Below are 16,598 nucleotides of genomic sequence, written 5' to 3'. Positions count from 1 at the left end.
TCATAAGAAAAACACATATGGCGACACGAAGAAAACCGAAAGAAGACGGACCACACGATAGGATCCGAAGGAGGACGAGCCACCCGCGGAGAACACATAAAAGAGGGACCACCGAGAGCCCTCCTCAGTCGACCAATTGATCGCAATCTATCCTAAACCCTGGAGGCTGCTATGAAGCGAAGGGGTTATCCTAACCACAACCAAACCGTGGAGGCTGCTATGAAGCTAAGGGGTTCACCTTAGACATTACCATACCTCGTGAAGGCTGTTATGAGCTAAGCTTCCCTAGAACCGAATCCTTGAATAACCCTGGAGGCTGCTATGAAGCTAAGGGGTTGCCCGTGTAGAGCTTTATAACCTTCAAACCTGGGTCATTATGGAGACTTTGTTATAAGAACTTCTGTAGACACAAAAGAATTAATTTTATAATAAAATGGGTGAGGGAATATATCTCGGTTCATCATTGACTCTACCAGTAAAACATTACAATATATTAACATCTCGTAATAATAAGTAATCTGCTTACATTGGCAGCGTACTTTTTCACGAAACAAGAAATTGTCATGCACTAAGGTTCTCGTTAATCGATCTTAAAGAACATTAATTTGTTTTAAAGGGGTTGGAGATTCAAAAAACATAAAAAGTATTCCATCAGTGTATACATACATTAGTTGGAGGTAGTCCACCTAGTAATTAGATAGACAGTTGTTCTATGGATTGCAGTATTAATTATGAAACTTTTTTCATAAAATCTTCACCGAGTTCATACAGGTAACCCAAATGCTTTAAATGTTACAAACAGTGACGAAGCCAGCTTTAATTTCTTGATGGGCTAACTTGAGGGACAGATATTTTGGGGAAGCATTTTTTTAAATATATATATCACAAATAATAGTTTTATATTACTTGACCTAGATTATATAATCCACCATGTTTGGGGGTAGTCGAGGGACGGACGGGGTAAACCGCACTTTGATCCCTCTAGTGTTGCCACTACTTACACTATAATGTGATATGAAAGTGTTCCGAAACTTTGCACTTTATTTCCTGTCATGTTATGCAACTGTCACGCTAAAAGAATGTATGGTTGGTTGCCTCTAGGCATGTTACTTTGTCATAATTAACGCAGTTTTTGTTGAGGTGTTTCATAGTCTAGCTCAAAGACTACCATCAGATCCTAAAGAAATTTATATGGAACAACATCGGGAAGGTATACTCTTTCGAACAAACAAACAAAAGAATAATCAAAATCAGCACACCTATGACAAAGTTATGCGTGAGCATGCCCAGAACCTTTTTATAAACGGGTTACTTCAGAACATCCTTCTTTCTTTGAAGTTGGTTAAAAATAATAAGCTGTTTTAATGAAATTATTATGTTGTCTATTGTCAGAGACCACGGTTGATATACTTAATATTTGCAGTGGTGTGACACTCTTTGTTCTAAATAAAGATGCAAATTAAGTATGAAAAGAAATCAGGTTATTATTGATTATATTGTGGCTTAAAGTAGAGGTTTTTTTTAATTTAATTTAAGACGGATTGTATTTAAGCACAGAGAAAAAAAATTGTATGTGGCGTACGTAAAATCGTATTTACATTTGTAAATCCTGTAGTTTTTGGACATAACGTACAGGAAACGTATAACTGAAAACGCATGTTTTATAATACTTTCTGTATAAGTGTTCCATCTATACGTACTTTCCGTATGAAACAATATAAGCGGTCAGGATCTCACTTACAAATGGACGTATATAACATATAGCTGACGAAGGTAGCATACATATATGTATGTAATATAAGGAAGACTGTTAGACCTTAGACATCCTGCAACAGCATGATGTAACATTCCTTATCCTGTTAGACCTGTAAAATTCCTTATCTGATTGCGATATTTCTCAGTTTAGCGAACACAGGAAAGAACTTGCTTCTTGCTCTCTTATTGAACATTGGAAGATAAGATAAAAATGTAACCCACTGACTTAGCTTTTAACAAAAATAAATAAATACAGACAATGGTAAAACAAATAACTAGTATTAAATGGTAGAAACGTATTTTTCTACGCTTAAAAAGAAAAAAAAGGCATAGAAAGACAAGAAAGAGCGTCATGAACTAATTCTTACTTAATTTGTATATTTATATTCTGAAGATAACTTCTCAACATAATTTCGGTTCTTTACTTTCTACATATTTTATATTTTATTCTAAGTTTCGTGGCAGATGACAATTCACATTTTGTTATCAAAATACTACTGTTACTAAATATTAATAATAATTTACCATTCCCTCCAAGTTCCACGTATCTCCTAATGAATGTACTGTCACTGTACTGCCCCTGCTCAAGCACATGGTCGTTTCCCAAGATGATTTTCTTCAGATAATCTTGCCAGTTTGCTTTTGCATTATCGCCGGCTATCCACGCTTGTAGGGAAGTACTCAGATCTGAAGCCGTAAACCTAGTGAAGACAGAGATAGAAGTAACAGGCATAAATTAATTTGGTACAGGGGTGTAGCCAGCAGGTTTGTGTAGGGGAGCCCGTCGTTTTGAGGGGGGGCAGCTACAATGTACTAAGCCAAAAAAAGTGTTGCTGCTAGTGTTTTTGAGGCCTGAAAGAAAGGAAAATTTTGGTTTCCTTCTGGAAAACTAAAAACACTATTTTAGCTTATTATTATTATTATTATTATTATTATTATTATTATTATTATTATTATTATTATTATTATTATTATTATTATTATTATTATTATTATCCATAAATTATATTCAAGATAGTTTTTATTATGCTTAATCAAGAACTACTGCCCGGGACCAAACGCAATACTTTTGTGCATAACTATAAAGGTAACCAAGAAAGTTCTGTCCCTTTTCGTGGAAGTCTGTGTTCAATTGGACCTCACACCGTGAGTTGAATGCGAGTGGAGATAAGGCGAACGTCAGTTGTTGGTGTGGGTATATCCAACATACTACCTGGTTGTGGCAATTCAGACACACCGTGAACTTGCGTAAAGACAGAGGGAACATGGGACATCCACAGAGCGTCATAAGAGCATGTATGCTGAACGAGTTCAAATGGAGGTCAAACGCCGCTGTAGCGGGACAGAAGATATGCCAGGCCTTTGGTGAGGGTGTCGTGACGACGCGGACATTGCAGCGATGGTTTAACAAGTTTAAGGACGATGACGAAACACCCGAAAACACCACGTGCCAGAAGACCAACACATGTACAAACAGGAACTGGGATTACGATTCAGTGTGTGGAGAAACCATTCGGCAGCACATCCATCAACTTGTGAAGCACTACAAGTTGGGTCGATGGGTCTCTCATATTTTGACTCCGGACCAGAAGGCAACGCGGCAGTCGCCTGTGTTTATTTACTGTTTCGGAGCCATTTCTGGACAGGGCGTTGACATGTGATAAAAAGTGTGTCCTATACGAAGCTCCACGGCGCCGTCATCATTGGTTAGCATCCCATGAACCGATTTCAAAACAGCCGAAATCAGCACTGTACCAGAAGAAGGTCCTTCTGTGTGTTTAGTGCATCGGGAACTGCTACCAGCTGGTAAGAGTATCAATGCAACTGTGTAGTGTCAGCGGTTGAGCTGTGCTCAAGAAAAAACTCAAAACTCTGGAGCCATCACTTCTGAATTGCAAATGGGTCCTCGTTTACGGGACAACGCTAAGTCCCACGTGGCTAGGATGACTCAGGACACCATTTTTCGTCTTGGATGGGAAACAATATTGCAACCACTATATTCCCCGGGTATTGCACCGTCTGATTATCACTTGTTCCATTCTTTGGACAATCAACTCAGAGGACGTCAGTTCAAATCCGTAGTAAAAGTCCAAAATGCACCTGATACTTTCTTCGTTTCACGGCCCACCAAGTTCTACCGTGATGGATTTCATGGCCTTCCAGAACGTTTTTAGAAGGGTCGATGCTGATGGGGACTATTTTTGATCTTCCAGGTTAGGTGACACATCGATGTTCAAAGTGGTGGGTGAAAAAGCAACAACACTGTTCTTGGTTACCTTTATAATTAAATTTAAGATTTTGTATACAGAACCTATCTACACAAGATTGATTTTCTTTGAAATTTCACTTAATTTCTTTACGGTTTCCTGAAAAAATATTTATTTATTATTCGTGACTATTTATTTATTATTTATTTATTATTATGAAATCCAAATTCAATAAAAGCATTGTTTCTCACAAAATTTTCCATCCTCTATGTCTTTTAAAACACTTGTTAAAGCATATAAAAATAAACTGTATTACAAATCAGTTAAGTACCTTTGTTTTATGGCTGTATTTGTAGTACCTTGTTAAAACGCTTGTCTTCAAACTGTCAAATATAAATCGCAGTAAATTGTGTAATCTGCTGTCACAAAAAAGTATCCTATTTTTCGATCGGTATAAGGAAGAGATACTGTAGGTACTATTTTTCGATCGGTATGGAAAAACAATATTTCTCCATACTATTTTACCATAAATTATTAATTGTCAATAAACTTTATTACTTTTAAATGAATCAAGCGAGATAATTTTACTATGATATTTTAAAAGCTGGTCATTTGGGGGGCCAGGAAACCATTTGGGGGCGCCTGGCCCCGATGGGCCCCCTCTTGGCTACACCCCTGATTTGGTATCTACGAGAACTGTTCAGTATTATAATGAATAACTATAGCTTATGAATATTATTAAAAATAAATCTTTAGGTTTATATATATATATATATATATATATATATATATATATATATATATATATATATATATATATATATATATATATATATATATATAGAATAGCAAGTTTTTGTTAGGAAGCATGGACACAATATTGATGTATTTTTCAATGATGTTATAACTACAATAAATATTGTCTTGTTCTCGTGTTCTGCCCAAAGATAGGTTGTAGGTTACTTAACTATAATAGTTTGATGAAATTTTTCTAAGCGAACTGAGCACGGCCAATTGGCCAGAAAATTATGAAAGTCGACAAATTAAGGCTTTCACTGGAGGAGTATTTTATGGCCTCTGGGCGCAAGAAAATTTTGCCCTTATTTGTTCGTATTCGGTATAGGCCTGAATAATACGACGCAGCCACCAGCAGCGGGGTCGGGCGTACAGAACCAAATAGACCTATATATATTATACTGCCAGTCAGTAAGTAATATTCTTTGCATTTTCTTGCGCCACTAGGATCGAAACGAGAAAACTATAGGTTGTGCTGTAGTATCTTGTACCAACATTGTTTTCAGAGTAAATCTCCCTTAAATTTCTCTCTCGTGGCCAGCCTGTAGTCCCCTTACTATAGCCCGAGCTCTTGTTACCCGTGCATAAATATGACCTTGGTACAGGGGCAGATCGAGAATTATGATTTCGTCTACAGCATATACTAGAACTGAGTTATTACGGCTTTATTACTTGTACGTTTCAACTAATGCCTTTCTAACACAGGGTCGGCGCTAGCAGTTTTGCCGCCCTGGGCAGTACTTTCACATGCCGCCCCTTTAATCTACAAACCGTCGTTTGACAAAAGACGTTCAAGTGTCACGAAAAAGTAAGATGCCCCATTTAAAAGCATGTATAAAATGGAAAGTAAAATAAATAAATAAATAAAAAACTGCCTCTCTTAAATGCTTAAGTAATATTTAAACGGCCATTTAAAAGTATATTGTGAATCAGATATTACGGCAAAACTAAGTGATTAGCCTAAGCCTTATAATGTACTAATACAATAGAGATACATAAATTTAACATATCTTAATTGAAAGAAACTTTTCTTGCTTTGATATGAGCAAATTCCTTTTATCACATTCGCATAGTCCAATGTTTCAGCCAATTCGTGTTCCACTGATACCGCTAGACTACTCATGTGTGTTTCAGACATCTGGTAAGGTTAACAAAACACTAAGTTCAACACTGATATTGGAAGCAAAATCATGTTCCTTAATTAATTTTAAAGTTTCTTTTGGTGAACTTTTAGGCTTAATTATAGCGGATAACACTTTCAGTTTGTCTTTCAAATCACTAGGGTTAATATCATCCGATTGTTTGAGTGTTAAAATGCTGGCAATTTTAGTACACTTTTCAGACAAAAGTTCAGGTGGCATGTAAAGAAAATCGAAATACTCGCTGTGGTGTTTAAGTTGCTCAAACCTTTCTCTTAATGCTAACACAACAACGTCTAGAATTTTGTAATAAAAATCGATCTTGTTTGTGGATCTTCAATAGCTTCATCCTCTGACTCGCACTGAAACTCTCTCTTCTTTCGACTTCGAGCTTCCACTGCATTACCTATTCGTAGATCATCCATATCTAATGCTGATGCCAACTAAGTAAGTACACATCATCTAAGTTAGTACACATCAATTAAATAAGATTGAAACTTTGCACCATTTCTGTTCATCTCAAAGTACTCAGATATATTTTCAAAAAATCCGATTGCATCCAACACATGAAAATCAATGCTTTGAAGACTTTTGCTTACTATGTTTATATGGAGTAAAAAGTCATACCAGATAACGAGTAAGCAAAGGAAAGGAAAGTCACGCAGCTGGTTTGCTATACACAGAACATCTTTGGCGACCATTCTATCCAATGGCGTAGGGAAGAGGGGCCGCCCCCCCCCAAAGCGGTCCGACAATGTACTTTGGTACTTTGATATTTGTAATTTTTTATATATTTTTATGTTTATATATTTTTTTGTTTGTAATTTTTTCTATGTATACCTATAACAGCACTTGCCCCCCCCCCCAAACACACATCCTGGCTACGCTACTGATTCTATCTGTTCTATTGTCGTTACTTATTTGAAGTAAGGCATCATAAACCTTCCCTATTTCATATCTAAGTGGAGTCAGAGCATCAATTCGGCTCTCACACCTTGTGGTGCTTAATGGTTTTAAAGTGAAACTGCTACTACGTTCATTTAGTATAGCCCAACGTTGAACTGATATAGACAAAAGACATTAACTATACAAAGAAAAAATAAAGAAAAGAAAGAAAAGGCATACTAAGATGGCAAACGGCATCGTTAACAACAATGTTTAGTGAATGACTACTGCAAGAAACATAGAAGGTTCGGGAATTTTTTCTAAAATTATCTTCTGAATACCTGAATGCCTTTCATATTGGAATCATTGTCTTATCTTTGGCCTCTCATGTCTTCGATAGGAAGGTTAATTTCCTTTAGCTGTTTAATTATTACTTCTGTCAGTCCTAGACCAGTGGTGTCTGTTACCGGTACGAAACCAAGAAAATATGAGCAAATTTTTACAAGGCATTTTCCATTACTGTATGTAATTTGTACAAAAGTAACTAGTATTGTCATTTTCTCTGTGTCAGAAATATCTGGTGTGCAGTCAAGTATTATACTATAATATTTTGTATCTCTCAACAAAGGCTGGATTTTACTTTTACTTTGTTCACTAAGAATTTGAATAATTTCGTTTTGGACATCTTTTTGTAAGTAATAGTGGTATTTATTTTTTCCTCCCATGGTTCCTTTAATGTCTTCGGCCGTGACGCTGTCAAACTTTGCAAAGAGTTCTACCAGTTTGGGAAAATTACCATTATTACTTGTGTTAAGTTTACCTGATGTTCCGCGTAGACATTGCTCACCTAAAAACTGTATTATTGCAACTAGTCATTCCATTACGTTCTTTCAATGTTGTGCTTCGATATTTAACATTTTCTGGTGTTCTGCATCACTTGAGTTGATTTTGAGTTTAACGTCCCGTTCAGCAGCGGGGCTATATGAGACGTGGACCTACTGATTAACGTGGAATCCGAACCACATGAGCTCCCGCCGGGAATCGAACCCGAGTCTTCCACGCCTGAGGCGCGTACACTAACCGCTTAGCCACCAAAGAGCTCTCTGCATCAATTGTAAGACCACTCTTCAGTCTTATCGAAAGCTCCATCCACCTTATTTGCGCTTCAAACTGAATAGGAAACCTATTATGACTAGCCAAAGCTTCAGAAATGTGGCACCAATTGTTATAGTCATCAACTATGAAAGATATTTTACTTGTGAAAAATAATTTGCAACAAAAACCGAAAATAGCATTCTTACTTTCTGAATAAACTAACCACTTTCTGAACACAAATTCACTATTTCATAATGTGTACTTTCAGAGTTGGCGTGGGTCAATGAAAACTTGACCCACGACCCACTGACCCACCACCCACCGTGACCCACGACCCACCATCCACCATGACCCACTCTGACCCACGACCCACCGTGATCCACCACCCACGGTGACCCACTGTGACCCACCACCCACAGTGACCCACTCTGACCTACCACCCACCATGACCCACTGTGACCCACTCTGACTCACCACCCACCGTGACCCACCACCCACCATGAACCACTCTCATCCACTTTGACCTACTCAGACTCACCAAAATCCATCGTCATTAACTCTGAACACGATCCATGGCCTCTTCTGAAACTGACTAAAGAGTTTACACTTGTAATAAAACAAGACTGTGAAATTGTCACTAATCGGAGTTTGAATTTCTAGTCAATCGCTCAATAACGGTGGATCTGACCTTTACGATATAAAATGGTAAAATGTTTGTCAGTGAGGAAATTGAAACAGTTCGAGGTGGGGGGAAATTAGTGTGTGCCTAAAATATACTTGTACTAAGAGAGTATTCTTGCAAGTGTTAATTTCTGAACGTATTCCACAAGAAACTTCTATTCGCAAGGAAATACCCCTGTACAATATGGAAAAGGTTATGGTTTCTCAGTTCATAGTATTTTTCTCACAAAAGACCTGAAAAACCAGTTGTTCATAGGGTATAAAGGTGCTCGAGTACCCTATGTGAGAGCATTTCCATAAAGTATGCTCATAATTGTAATTTGTGTAATCACTAAAACACCACGTTAAATTTAAGTTACAAATATGCATAATTGCAATTATTATGAACATTTATTCAAAGTAGTTTACCTAAAGCAAAGAAGAGACTTACTAAAAATTAGGTACAAAGTTGAATAACACAAATAAGCCATTAGTAATACAAGTATACATTTTCCGTAACTCGTAATTTTCCACCTTAAAACAAATCTGAAATCGGATTTATTTCCTGTTGGTAACTTTTTGGTGGTAAATCATCCGCAGTGGAATGATGTCCATCCTTCAGCCAAGAAATAACTAGCTCTTCTACTTTGAGCATGTCTAGCGGTGGGCCATTAACAATGATGAGCAACAAGTTAGACAATGTTTGAGCACTTAGTCTATTTCTAATATCAGTCATCTGTAAATTCATAAGGGGAAATCCCCGTTCGCACTCTGTCGTGGAAATTGATAATACTTCTACCCGAGTTCTGCAACTTCTCATCGACAATCTAGTTGTTAGACTTAAGTCTGATAACGATTTTTCTCGGTCAGTTTTGAAACACTCAGAAAGAAGTATCATCTCTCTATCACCATACAAAATCTTTTCCATATCGACCATGTCAGTTGGCAATGTCGACTCATGGAGAACAGAAACTTCATCTACCACGCCTTCGATAGGGAATCTTGTGCATAAATGAGCAATTATAACTTGATGATTTATTATTTGTTTATAAATTTATTTTTTGTAATTGCACATGAAGGTTTGATGCCATTACCAAGTTTCCTCTCCCCTCTAGAAAGCGAAAAAGAACGAGGATCCTGAAAAGTGTTCAGAGGTGAATGGGAATTTCTCTCCTTCTTCCCCTTCAATTACCACACTGCTGTTTGCCATGGGCCAAATTACGATGAATTTCAATTAAATTATCATAATATAATTATTTCTTTGTTGAATTATCAATACTTTTCAGTGAAAAAAGGATGAAATTTCAAAGTTCCAAATCAAACTAAGTAGACCAACGTAAAGGGGAAAAAGTGTAAAATTTTCCATACAATTATGCGTACAATCCAAACCTCAAATTACCGTGTAATTAAGCTTACAGTACAAATTTTATGCCTATTTTTCTTACAACTTTATGGGTTGATTGCCCTGTGCTGTAAGTGCTCCATATAATAAACATAAGCTTCAGCAATTATTATAGCAGAAAACAATGGATATATGAAGCCAAGCACTTATTTTTTATTTCTGATTTTTTTTCTTAAATAACATCGATCGTTTTCGATCATTTTTACAAACCAACTCACTACCAATTTTCCATATATAGAAATCCCCCCCCCCCTCACACATAAAAGAGAATTTTAAAAAAATGCTAGAACACATTCTGTTTATTTTCAATAAAGAATTAATACACTGAATTTTAGCTCCATAAGTTTAACGGTTTGCGAGATACTCATTTTTTTCGCAAAAATTCGGATCCTCACTACCTCCTTAGGATATTATGCATTATAATAAAAGCAATATAATATCCCAATTTGGATTAAGGCCTAACTATATACCAAAAGTAATTTCATTTGACTTTGCAATTTGACCGTGATGATCCGGGACACGTAGTTACATTCAATCTTTTATATAATAATTTATATATTACAGTGATTCAAAAATGTATTTTTTCCAGTAGTTAGCTCTAAAAAGTCACAGGTCTCGAAAGCCAAGTTGTAGTGTAAGTCCTATTGCTATTATTACAATTAAAAATATCAATATCCAGAAGTGCCTGAAGTTCTTTTTTCACTTGGTTAGATATACTCACCTCAGGTAAGTAGACAGAAACAAGTGGAAAAGTAAGGGAAATGAAGGTCTTGAAAGTAAAACGGAGACAAATTTACCAGTCTTCAGAAGATACTGTCTGCAATGCAGTGAGCAGAGAGGGTCGGTAGATCATACTGAGTCGGTGGGTCGCAGTGGGTCACGGTGGGTGGTGGGTCGCAGTGGGTCAAGATGGGTGGTGGGTCGCAGTGGGTCATGATGGGTGGTGGGTCGCAGTGGGTCACGGTGGATGGTGGGTCACAGTGGGTCACATGCTGTTGACCCACGACCCACTCAGAAAACTTGACCCACTGACCCACCGACCCACTGACCCACTCCATCTCTGGCTGCGAGCCAACGGTTGAAATTATCTCTGGGACAGTTGTTAAACTTGGTTAATTGTCTTGGAGGAACTTTTTTGATTAGGGTGGTTCTAATATTCGGAATGAACAGTTTGTAAATTGGTTAAAAACTCGCTGCTAGAACCTAAATGTCTCTAGATGTTGTAGGCTAGAATAGCCTGTCTCAAATGGGAGTGTACCTTTTGCATACTTGAAGTGAAGCGTTAGAACATCGTTGAATAGAAAAAAATGTAGAAGACACCTTGATAATCTTATCCACCTTAGTTGAAAATCTTATCTACGCCGCTGCAAGGGAAATATTGAACGAGATACCTGTTGCTAGTAGTTTGACAATTGAAAATGAGGGGGAATGCTCTGAATTTCCTGAGTATTTTCCTGAATGTGAGTGAAGTAAGTTCAATTACATTCCCAGGTGAAGACAATTTTATTTTTCCATGTGAGCCTATTACAAAGCATTATATTTTGATAATATTCTTTTCTTTTTCAAATTTTACCGCCCATTAGAGTTGCCGCTCTGGGCGGTGGCAAGGCTCGTCCCCCCTCGCGCCGGCCCTGTTCTAACATAAAGGAACTCCGAGATAAATACTATCGTTGTTTACATATGTTTAATCCTCCGATCAATGAAAAAAGGCAGTCTGATTTCTAAAACCTAGGATCAAAAAGATACATATTTGATAGAAGGCAATACAGCAAAATATTGGCAGTTAATGAACATTGAATTCCCATTAAATCACATTTTTATAACTATTATTAGTTAAAATTGGCGAGAATTATCAAAGAAAATTTTATTCTGATGATGTAGGAGGGTTGGAACTTTAATAGTGGCAATACTGCTTTAGAGATGCTACGTATAGGAATCAAATAATGTCATTCGTACCACATGTTAGTTACATTCCTACCGTATTTAAGCGCAAATGGATTAGCCCTTCCGACGTTACGCATAATTGGATAAAAATTGAATGTGCCAGAGGCCATACAGCACGAGAGCGTCATCAACGGCTTTAAGAGGCTTGTGGAGAATCTGCATTGCTTTACAGAACAGTGGCAAGTTGCGTACGCCTTCAAAGAAGGACGCCAAAATGTAGAAGACATGTAACGACCTAGTCGTCCCTGTATCAATGAAGAACACATGAATGCAGTTACCGTTGTAACGCCCCTATATAAACGATTCTACAATTGTATCATTAGTACAAGTTACTACTTACCTCTTGTAATCCTTTTGTATTTGGCAACCCTGCCGAAACATCATGTTCGCGGGTTCGCGCAAGGGATTCGGGGTACTCGAAGCTGAACAAGAAGACGCAATGGTAACATTAACTTTTGTGTGTTAGCAAAACTTATGTCAAATCTCTAGTTACATTGGCCATCGCCATATTTAAAAGTGTGTTTGATCTACTTCATACTCTAGTGAACTGCTTCACATGTTTTTCATATGTGCCACTAATCTGCATAGTATAAAATTCTGAATGGAGTTGGGTAATACTCATTCGCCCTAGCTACCACGTGAGCCATCATTGTGTAGGTGCACGTTTTTAGGTTGGACTGCATCCTGTCATATCATCATATTCTGATATCTAGTGTGAACCATTCGCAAAGCGGCTTGGTCATCATGTTTTTAGTGGCCTGTATTTTTAACTTGCAGTTTGAACTAATGTACTTAATGTCCAACTAAATTCCTAGCAGCGGGCCCCCCCAACTCATTCGCAATGTCCGTGAAGCGAGGCGAAAGTAAGCACTCTCTTCATTTATATTATTCAGTGATATCAGTGCCTTTATTTAACATGGAAGCGTCAATAGTTTATAGTAACTTTGCCTATAATAATATAACACTCTGGGAGTGGAATCCAGAACATCGTTATCATTGTGAGTTATTTGAGTGGCAAGTATGGCTACAGGGTTATCATTTGTTCATACTAATCTTGCTCATGCTGTTTAGCCACTTAATCGCACGTAACCTCGTAATCTATGTGATCCATTACTTTTGGGTGGCTATTCAAGAAGTTAAGAACCTATCATCGCTTCAAGTGGTTAAAGTGGAACTTTATGCATAGGCTCACACATGAAGTGTTAATCAATAAGAGTTGATATATATATGTTTTCATTAATCCACTATCTGTGATCTTCACAAAGCGTTCAGTTCCTATATTATCGTTATGATGTTATAATCTTACTACCTATCAGTTAGACTTCAGTTTATAATCATAAATAAGTATATTATCATCGTTTTTCAAGCCGTCCAGTGAACGTCATGGATTGGGTGCACACCAGCTACCACCTGCCCAGACCGGGGTTGTGTAAAAATGAAGAAATCTTCTTGTGTCTAATCTTCTAGGCCATATAATTTAAATGAACCTCTCCACAACAGTGATCATTTATTTTGTCCAAGTTTTTGTGCATCGTGTGTGCTTTGAGCAGCAGTCAGTGTGTATATCATTTATTTTCCTATAGGAATGTGTTCCGTTAATAGTGAAAGTGCATTTGTGAAAGGTATAATAATTTCTGCTTGTTTAATACCTGTCAAAGGGGTAAGTACCCTGTGTTATGAGTGCCCGCCTTCGTAGCAGGCTAACCATAATTCTGCTTTGTACAGAATTATCTTTACTATTGCTGATTCATGGAATCGTGTTTACATAGCACCCTTATGTGGATTTGCTGATGCACGTCTTAGGAATGTATTTTCTACAAATGTCTATTAGCACTTATCAACGCGGAAGTACGTCATAGGAATACCACTAGCTACATGAATGTCTAGTTAACCGCTATTCATTGAGTTTATCACTGTCTGAAGCATGAATACGTTTTCCGTATTTAAGAGGCACTTGGCCATCTAGCACAAGTTGATCAGGAATGTTGTCCTTTTGGTTTGTTATGTTAAGGTCACCATGGAATTAACTTTTGTCAGTTCATATTGATCACTTTATGGTCTTTCTCTTTTAATTTTTGTCCGAGTGCGCCACTACATGACGATTACATGGGTTTTTGTTAATCAGATCATTATGTCTACATAATTATGATGTTCATTTGTACCTAGCATCTTGACCGAGGCTTGGTTTTTAGCAACTCGTTGTCCGGTCTATTTATAATGTTTCACAACTACATTTGTCTAATTTGTCCATCCTTAGCCCACTTTTATGTCCTCATTGAGTTAGGACAAGTCATTTGTTTTATGTTTATACGCGAAGTAATGAAACTTTATCTAGCATGATGTTTCTTTGGGGTTCATTATTGCTATGGTAGTTACTCATAAGTATGTCATGTTACATTTTTAAGTATTACATAATTGGTGTAAACCCGACTAGTCGTGGTAAGTAAGTCTATACTTTGCTCGAGCCATTGGTCCTATTATCTGTCAAAGTGATAATAAATTACTCATTATGCCATTTTAATATATATATATATTTTTTGTTTTAATACTTTTGATGTGTGTGTTTAATCACGTATCATTATTTTCAACTCAGGTGTAGTAATTTTGTGGGTGTAAGTTTATTCAGTTATGTACCTGAATAAGTTACGAAGTATAACATTGCAGAGGGTTCTCAGAAATCAGTCGCAATCGTAATCTCGATATAATTTTGTTGTCATATTTAGCAAAATTGACTACTCTTAAATTGTGAAAATTCTTTCAGTTAAATAAATGTTGCAACACCCTACCATAAGTGTTATATTTGTGAGATCAACACTACTGTCTCTTCTTTCAGCTTCTGCATTCTCATGAGATACGCATAGGTAAGGAAATCACAGCACAAGGGAAGGGCTGTTTTCTGTGCACTCGTAGAGTGTGCAGGGGGCAGTCTCGCACATGTTGGATTCGTTTGCCGTTGTACTAAAGTTTTTTTCTTTTCTTTTCCTTGTTTTGTTATTATCGCATTACTTTAGCGCAGTTTATTCCTGTGTTAGCATCTTGCTTTATTCTTCTCCTGTGTCATAGGTTGATCACAGGTGGCGACCCCTACCATATACTTATCATCTCAGTGCTCCGGTACTGAGCAATCAAACTTAGCTGTGGCCTGCCAGGGATTGGGCCCTCTGGGGCGCTACAGCGGTTTGTTTTTTTTGGCAACCCAGCATCAGGATACGGGTTTGTTTGTTTTTGGCGATCTGATCGCCAGGATATCAGCTGGTACCTTTTGATTTTTCTTGTGTTTTAAGTGATTTCTATTTTATTTCTCTATATAGGATCTTGCCGGTATCGTATTGCAATTTTGTTTATCAGTATCTTGTACATTTTGTATATTTCTTAGCTTCTGAAGATGGATACCGTCATCTCTGAATCTTTCATAAAAAAAAAAAGCCTTACTGTTTTAAATCAACTTTCATTGTAGGTGAGGTGCAGCGCTCTCTGTTGACAATGTCGGATTGGGTTGGGGGACCCGCACCATATGTCAGTGAAGTAAAAGTCAATTGAGCGTTTAACGTCAGATAAACTATTCTTTCAGTGTATTCTTTTAGTTTTAGTGCATGTGTTAAACTGTTAGTGCCAGAATGAACAAGTCTAAGAGGAAAGCTCGTCAGTGTGGCCATTCAGGCACTTTATTAGAGTGTACTTCTTGTAACACTTGGTACTGTAAACAGTGTTCAGGTTTAAGTGAGGAAGCTTTTGCCGAGAAAGGCAAGCCCAATGTTTCGTGGGATTGTAATTCATGTTTGGTACAATTCCCAGGAGTAGCAGATAATACTATTGAAATAGATGATGTAAACACTGGATCTTTAGTAGAGAAGAGTCAGAGTGGAAGTAGTAGTGAAGTTGGTGTTGCTTCTAATTTTTCTGAGCTGCTAGCACAGCTCACTACCCAAATAAACTCTATCAAAGTGGTCGTGACAGAGGAAACCTCTCAAGTCAAAGCAACAGTGATCACTGAAATTTCTGAAGTGGTAGAAAAGGAAATGTCGGAGCTGAAGGACACCGTGGATCGTCACATTAAAGAGCAGGATGCTCGTATAGCAGCATTAAGCAACCAATTGGAAAATAACACGGCGGAATTGAATCATCAGCTGGAGGTGGTGAACGAAAATTTAGCCTCTCAAGAAGAAACCTTGCTTAATTGCTTAAGAGACAATAGTGTGTGTAAGCGTCAATTGGAAGCGTTGTCTACCCAAGTGAAAGAAATTCATCAGACCAGCAACTCCTGTCTAGGACTACGGGACGAACTTGAAGCCTTGAAGGAGAAGGTTGACAGCCTCTTTGATCAGGATTACGACGAGGAAGTGGAAGAGCAAAGTAACCAGCTCAATTCTGATGTTGTTAATGTGGAGCGTAGACACTTCACAGACTTTGAAAGATTTTTGGGTCTTGTTAAGCCTAGTACTTGTGAAGGTAGTAGCCAATCTGAAATTCCAGTGGTTGTTTCCAGTCCTTTGATTGGAACTACTTCCGTAACCACTACTTCTTGTCTTCGCCCTGCCCAAGTCAATCTGTCCCAGGTACAGCATTTCTTTAACAACGCTAGTTGTGTTTCCACTGCTTCTTTTCATGGTATGCCGCATAGTCATTGTACTCATTCCCAACCTGGTCATGATAAAGGTTTAGATGGTCGGAAAGTTGATGGTTTTCCTAGTTATGAACGAAATAATTTATTCAACC

At 37.5% G+C, this 16,598-nt stretch overlaps 1 protein-coding gene across 1 annotated transcript in view; it reads right to left on the bottom strand.

The window, feature by feature from the left end:
• The window catches only part of LOC145688503 (transferrin-like), a 142,533-nt gene that overhangs the window by 34,505 nt on the left and 91,430 nt on the right, over positions 1 to 16,598 (bottom strand). The window contains exon 8 of the mRNA XM_081762845.1: positions 2,281 to 2,456. Coding sequence (XP_081618971.1) covers positions 2,281 to 2,456 — 176 coding nt within the window. The remainder of the gene's footprint in view (positions 1 to 2,280; positions 2,457 to 16,598) is intronic.

The sequence above is a fragment of the Thermobia domestica genome, chromosome 1 (genome assembly GCF_964235325.1).
Source record: "Thermobia domestica chromosome 1, izTheDome1.hap1.1, whole genome shotgun sequence".
NCBI lineage: Eukaryota > Metazoa > Arthropoda > Insecta > Zygentoma > Lepismatidae > Thermobia > Thermobia domestica.
This window is presented reverse-complemented; position numbering and strand designations above follow the sequence as displayed.